At 39.6% G+C, this 7500-nt stretch overlaps 1 protein-coding gene across 1 annotated transcript in view; it reads left to right on the top strand.

Moving 5' to 3' along the window:
• The window catches only part of Dad1 (dolichyl-diphosphooligosaccharide--protein glycosyltransferase subunit), a 4710-nt gene extending 810 nt beyond the window's left edge, over positions 1–3900 (top strand). The window contains exons 2-3 of the mRNA XM_027358954.2: positions 3146–3368; positions 3569–3900. Coding sequence (XP_027214755.1) covers positions 3155–3368; positions 3569–3699 — 345 coding nt within the window. The 5' untranslated portion in view covers positions 3146–3154 and the 3' untranslated portion in view covers positions 3700–3900. The remainder of the gene's footprint in view (positions 1–3145; positions 3369–3568) is intronic.
• Positions 3901–7500: the final 3600 nt, after the last annotated feature.

Below are 7500 nucleotides of genomic sequence, written 5' to 3'. Positions count from 1 at the left end.
GAGCGAGCATGGGACATAGTTAGCATCAGGTGCTTCCACATGCCATTCATACGCACACGAAGTACTGTAAATCTAGTCACTTGAGTGAGAATAAACTTTACAACACATCTATGCCAAGGAGGGGCTGGGTTGAGAGTTGTTGATATCAATGGAGCATCATGCGGGAGTGGAAGTGTTGGAGAGGTCTGCGTGAGTATGAGCAGTGTCACGACGGCTGGTTGCAAACCACTTCAGAGGATAGCACTCAGTGTTCATGTAATAGTTTTAAGCTAGCCTCATCATTTTCAGAATAATTTTTTATGACTTGGTATGGTTTGATATGACACCCTACACATACGGAAGCCATGGGAAAACTAATTTTAAAACTGAATTTCATAGCTTCAGTTTTAGCTAATGTTCATTCATTGGTTACTACCTTGTGGCTTGTTTCCTCATTGGCAATAACCACCAATCAATTGTCCAATGAAATCGTGACACTGGCCATGACGTTACAAGTAAGTTAAATGGAACAGGATGGGTACTAAAAACCCTGTGCATGTGCAGTGGAGAATTTGGTCAGTATTTTCTCAGTGATTGTGAAAATCTCACCTCCGTTTAGTTCTATTTATATTTATGTTTATAATTAAGTACCTTTGTTAATATTTATTTGCAAGGCAAGTTTATTTAATGAAAAGTAATCATTAATTAAATATCTTCAAGGCTATGAGGTTAGTTTTGATTGATTCTTTGGTGACGCTGTTTTCCAATAATATTGAAAGCTTAAATTGGCTGTGCACCTAAATCCCAACCTCGGCTAGATATTTAAACATGGAAACAAATCAAACCAATCAAACAGTGGAAAAGAAGTTACTATTTTGTCCTGGTCATACCTATCTGTGTAATTTTTTATGATAGTAAACTATAGCTGCACAAATTGAACTGCTGCATATCAACTCTCCTGCACAATTTGCAAACTTTCCAATCTGGGCTGGGTATAATTTACCGAGAGCAATGCACAAAGAAATTGGGAAATGGATACTGCAGTCTTATAGAGCATAATGAATATAGTCATAAATAACACAGGGTAATTTAGTATAGGTTACCGAGAGCAATGCCCAAAGATAGAAGGAAGTGGACATCGCCATCTTATAGACTGTAAGAAATAGAATAAGGAACAACATTGTTTAAGCTGCAGTGGCCTCGTTTTTACTGGTAAATGATGAAAATGTCTGCTGCATATCACCGCTCATAGATTAATTCCACAACACCCTAACATAGGCAGTGTCTGTTAATAAATGGGGGGGGTGTACAGGAGGGGCTTACCCCTCTGTCTTGGGAATAAATAGAAGGTAGGAAAGGTTAGTTTGGGTGTTTGGGTTCGCATGTAACCCTGGTTTTGGGACTTAGTCTCTGGAGGGTAACAACTACCAGTAATTGTTTATAGTACGGACACCCTTGCACAAATCCATGTCACAAAGTTTATTCATCAATTTAAGTTGTCGTGAGGGGAGGGTTGAGGGGGGACTCTGCCCCCCTGTCAAGGTAATAAATAGAAGGTAGGAAAGGTAAGGTTTGAATTTCTGGGTTTGCATGATACCATCAGTAAGAAATACCCATGGCTGGAAATAAAAATAGCCACTGAGTGGATTCAGGCTGAGTGCAATGCTTTCTGCCATCTGTTGCCTTCATTTGTGGTGTTACTGTTTGTGTCTGCAGATTATTTACATACCGTAAAGATTAACCAAGTATTGTCAAAGCTGTATTGGGAACTGATAGACCAATTTAGAAGAACAGCATGGAACAACTTTGAATGATATTTTCAGTGTTTTGCAATGTTGATCAAATTAGGGCGGTAATTTATTAGTTATTTGTTACTGAGAGTGATGCACCCTCCAGAGACTGTCCCAGAATCAAGGTATCATGTAAACCCAAAGATCCAAAGCTAACCTTTCCTAGCTTCTATTTATTCTGTTGACAGAGGGGCAAGGCCCCTGCACCCCTTTATTAACACTTTGTGTCAACTTATTGAAAATGACACAACACATCTGTGTGAGGATGATTTGGTCTGAGCAGTGATATGCAGTGGATATATTTGTCAGTTAGCGATAAGTATGAGGCCACTGTAGCAATACCTGTGTTGTTTATGACTATTTCTTATGGTCTATAAGATAGTGGTGTCCATATCCCTTAATCTCTGTGCATCGCTCTGTAGCTTTAACCATTTATCGATTTCACACAGCCGTCATAGTCACTGTGGATTTAATCTTTGTGCGGCATTTGTTGCACCCTGTTTTCTTCATATTTCATTATTTTTTGCCTCTACAGATTTTTTCATGTTTTAGTGGGTGTAGTTTTTGTCTTTGATTATTATAGTGCTATTACATTTTGCTGTAAATGTTTACCAAAGTAATATATGCTATTCAGCTTTCTTGTTATTACCTTGCAAAGGTAGATGAAAAGTCCATTACATGCAAATTTTACCTTTTACTACAAGGCTGTGGGAAACTTCAAGATTATATTTTTGTAGAGGACAAATAGTTGGATAAACAGTTCCAGTGGCAGCTTAATATTATCCTAGTTTATCACACTTCACCAAATTTACTCTTTGAACTATATTAAGATGGTCCTCTGTGAGTGGTAAACTGGTTGTTATACCTAAATAACTGCATTAGCTTACCCATAGATATATTCAGTGTGGCATGATAAGCATGGATTTGCAAAGGAGTGAAATGTAAATGTGGGTAATCTTGTATACTTCCTCTGTATATGTCTGATGCAGGATATCAAGCACTTTTGTCTGAGCTCCCTCTTAAATGCTAATCAGTGTAATTTATATCAGTGATGTATAGTAGATTCACTTAAACTAATGGAGGGTATACCCAATATATTTTTTGTAAACTATATACAATAAACAAATACTTCTAGTTCAAATTAGAATGTTACTGATACGAAAAAGGAAGACATGTTTTTTTGCTTTCTTTTTTTCCAAAATGTACACTTAGATGAGAATAGCGATTGCCATATTTTGATCTTTTAGTGGTGTAAATGATGTCAGATGTGGACAGTGAAGTATTGTAATCTGAAACGGGGAAACACTCTAGGGTATTTTTTGTGTGTACATAACTATTTATCAGATCGGGATTTCTAAATTTGTCACCCATTCCAGAAGCCAACCATGTCTTCAACGTCGCTATTGGTGGTTGTCAGAAACTTCTATGATGAGTACATGAAGAAAACTCCCAAGAAATTAAAGATCGTTGATGCCTACCTCTTGTATGTTCTATTGACCGGGATCATCCAGTTTGTGTACTGCTGTCTAGTCGGAACTTTCCCATTCAACTCCTTCCTGTCTGGGTTCATCAGTACGGTTGGCTGCTTTGTTTTAGGGGGTAAGTATCGGTTTGGTATTGGTTTGTAAAGTTAGCCGTCAGACTTGTCATATGTTTAATTTTCTTTCATCATCTGGGTCATTATTTTTGTGTTATCTATATGTAATGTAATTATGATGATGATTATTACTGTAATTGATTTTATTGTTTTATTACGTATAGTTGATTTGTTGATTTATTTATCTTATTTTATTCCACAGTGAGCTTGAGACTGCAGGCAAACCCTCAGAACAAAATGCAGTTCGTTGGCATCTCCCCAGAACGAGGCTTTGCAGATTTCATCTTTGCGCACATCATCCTTCACCTGGTTACTGTTAACTTCATCGGTTAATAAGGGACGATCAAGTATTTTGTTTTTGGTTTTCTTTAAAGGATGTGAAATGTTCAAAGATCATGTGTAAAGGATATGAATGTTCACTAAAGAAGCCATGTTATTTTCAAAGATGCAGAATAAATTACATTCCCATGTGCGTGTATGGTTTAACGATTGGAGTTTGTTCATGAAGTCACCAGTAAATTTATAGTTAATGGATCTGTTGTTTTGATTTTTTTGACCAATAAAATTATAATCTTCCAAGGATGCTGTTATAATGAGAGAAAGAAATATACTCAATGACATGCAATTTCTGAATATTCTGTGAAAAAGAAAGAACAAGAAGAAACAAATTTGTAGTTTTTTACAGAAAAATGGTGTAGATTGGTTTAAGAGGAAAGAGCAGGAGAAAGGGAGAGAGGGGGGAGAGAAAGCACACTCACTCACTCACTCACTCACTCACTCACTCACTCACTCACTCACTCACTCACTCTCTCACTCTCTCACTCACTCACTCACTCACTCACTCACTCACTCACTCACTCACTCACTCACTTACTCACTCACTTACTCACACACACACTGCCTCACTCACTTTCACACACACACTGCCTCACTCACTTTCACACACACACTGCCTCACTCACTTTCACACACACACTGCCTCACTCACTTTCACACTCACACACTGCCTCACTCACTTTCACACTCACACTCTGCCTCACTCACTTTCACACACACACTCTGCCTCACTCACTTTCACACACACACTGCCTCACTCACCTTCACACACACACACACACACTGTCTCACTCACCTTCACACTCACACACTGCCTCACTCACCTTCACACACACACACACACACACACACACACACACACACACACACACACACACACACACACACACACACACACACACACACACACACACACACACACACACACACTGCCTCACTCACTCGCACACTCACACACTGCCTCACTCACTCGCACACTCACACTCCTTTACACTTATACATAAAGAAGAAATCTCCAGCATATGTATATATCTCATGTTCTAATGAAATATGGTATACAGGACTTACATGATGGTCGTCCCATATTCTAAAGTTCTCATGGTGTCGGTGAATTTTGAATGCAACCGAGACAACGTACTGATCTAAAGCAGCATTGGTCTTGTGGGCTGGTGAGCTTATAGTCTGCTGTCTAGTATGACCCATTGCTATATTTCCTGGGATTTATTTATTCATCTGTTTTTATAATTCATAATTGGCAAGTGAAGCTTGGGGTATGTTCCCAACTAAATGTAAATATATGTATGTACGTACATACATGTATGGAGAGACGCAGAGATAGGGCAGAACTTTAAAAAGTAATGGTATTTGTACCGCGTTACTTTTCCATGGAAGTAAAGTGTTAAGTAATTACCATTGTCTTAAAATTCAACTTAATGGCAGTACTATTACTTTCATAATATAATGCACCCACTACTGTCCCTTGGCCTCAAATGGAGTTGGATATACACCTTGAAGTCTTGACTCATGAATTACAGCTGAAACAGTCTTTCCCACTGTCAGAAGTGGATTCTGGTACCAGAGGCTTATAACTGATAACTTGCTTCTTGTGTTGTATCATTGCTACAGCAGCAGTGTTGGAGTGTTTTGTCCTGGATGCAGACGGATGTTATAGAAGACAAGTTGTCTCTGCAGCAGCTCTGCCACCTCCATATCACTGATGTAATCCAAGGGAAGGGCAAGAGCCCGTGCAGCTTAGTACCGCTTCTGTTGTAGGAACTGCCAGAACGAAATTGAAGCCAGCAATGAACTGCCTTAGGGACTTCAACTTAGGCATCAAATTACTACATATGACTACTAAGAACCAATACCAAAGTACTGGACTGTGGTGCTTATGGAGCTCTGCGTGCCACCAAAGGATATGTTTATGCTGGAAAAAAAAAATGGCAGAGAGAGAAAGAAACAAATAGACAGAAAGACATTTATGTTCTTTATATATGCATATTTATTTATTTACCCCCCACCCCCATCGCTTGCTTGTTGACATGTGGGGGGCTTAAGAGAAGGAGACTGAGCATGGTCTCTTCTCCCCCTTAACTTTTCCTTTACTTCATCATCGTCATGTTGCGTCAATCCTGAATGGCCTTTGTATTCAGTTTGCTCTTCCCTCTTAACGCATGCCATATCTCTCTTGATGTCGAGCCCTTCTCTCTCTCCGATGTTATGCTCGATTCCACCAGCTTTCCCTTACCAAAATAACTATCCCACAATCCTTAACTCTTCTCCACATTTACCTACTTTCTCTGTGCCTATGGATACCCTCCTCTCCCATTCCCCCTTTCCCCACCTCCGACCTCTCCTGTTGTCTGTCCATTCCGTTCCTCCATGGCTTATACCTTACTCCTGTATTTGCTCCTCAGTTTTCCCTGACCCACCAAAATCAGATATCCCCCCCTCTATCCTCCTCACTCATTTCCTTGACCATGTCTCCATTCATTCCTCCAGCCTTCATGTTTACACTGATGGGTCCAAATCCACTTTAGGAGCTGGATTCGCAGTAACCTTCCCAAATCACACTCCTCCATCTAGTGTCCTTACTACAGAACTATTTGCACTCATTTTTGCCTTAAAATGTATATGCTCACTCCCTTCTTCTTCTCACTATTTTTACTGACTCCCATAACTCATTAACCCTCATAAAGTTTATGCACTCGACCAATCCCCTTGTCTGTAAGATCCAGAACTGGTTGTTCTACCTGTCCACATGCCATAAATCTATCAGATTTTGCTGGGTGCCCAGCCATGTTGGAATCCATGTTGTGTGTGTGTAAACAGGCAGAAACTTGAGCACGCTATGCCGCTACGTCCACATCACACTAACCACGCTTCTCACATATTCCAGCCACGGATTATTATCCCCACTTTAAGACCTTCCTATTTACCCAATGGTAATCTTTCTGGTCAAGTCGCCACACTAATAAATTACATACTGTAAAACTATCAGTCTCCTCTTGGTCAGCTCCATTTCACTGGAACAGACATTGAGAGACGGCTCTCTCATGCTTACGTATTGGCCAAATCTGCCTAACACCTCTCACACTCTGACCCACCCCTATACCCCCTATGTAATGTCCCTCTTTCAGTTACACACATTCTGTTGTCCCGTCCACGTTTCAGTACAGCCCGTACCTCTGCTCTTCCACACTTATCCTCCCTTCACCGATCTCCCAACAAATCGGACATCGTTACAGAATCCCACAGCTTCTGCTCAACAACCTGTTCTCCTTCCTCAGACACATAAATATTCCTTCACTTGATCTAATTCCTTTACCTAAACCACCATAAGCCATTCCTTCTTCAACTCCTTTACCCATCTTTAACCTTTCAACACTACCCTATATAGTTGATGCATAGCAACTATCACCTGTCATCACCCTTTACTATACCTTTCTGTAGTGCTATATAACCTTAGATGTCAAGCACATTTAGTTTGCTTTTAACCATTAACCATTATCCATTTCCTCTTAATCCTTTTAAAACGATGAGACTAACCCACAGCGCTCGACAGCCTTTGACATCTAACATTTTTTCCTAATCATTAACTCATTTTACTCTTTTCGTCACAGCATTTGCCATTGTGCTGTTTGACCTTGCCTTACCTGTGGGCTTCATCCTAAGCCTCACCATATCGCTATATTTTGAATAGACCTTAGATATTGACGAGACAGAAAATTTGCAATAAACAATCAAATATTTATTACACACATATGATTATATATGTATGTAATGTAATAAATGTAT

The sequence above is a fragment of the Penaeus vannamei genome, chromosome 39 (assembly GCF_042767895.1).
Source record: "Penaeus vannamei isolate JL-2024 chromosome 39, ASM4276789v1, whole genome shotgun sequence".
NCBI lineage: Eukaryota > Metazoa > Arthropoda > Malacostraca > Decapoda > Penaeidae > Penaeus > Penaeus vannamei.
The sequence above is the reverse complement of the archived record's forward strand: the minus strand, read 5'-3'. Positions and strand labels throughout refer to the sequence as shown.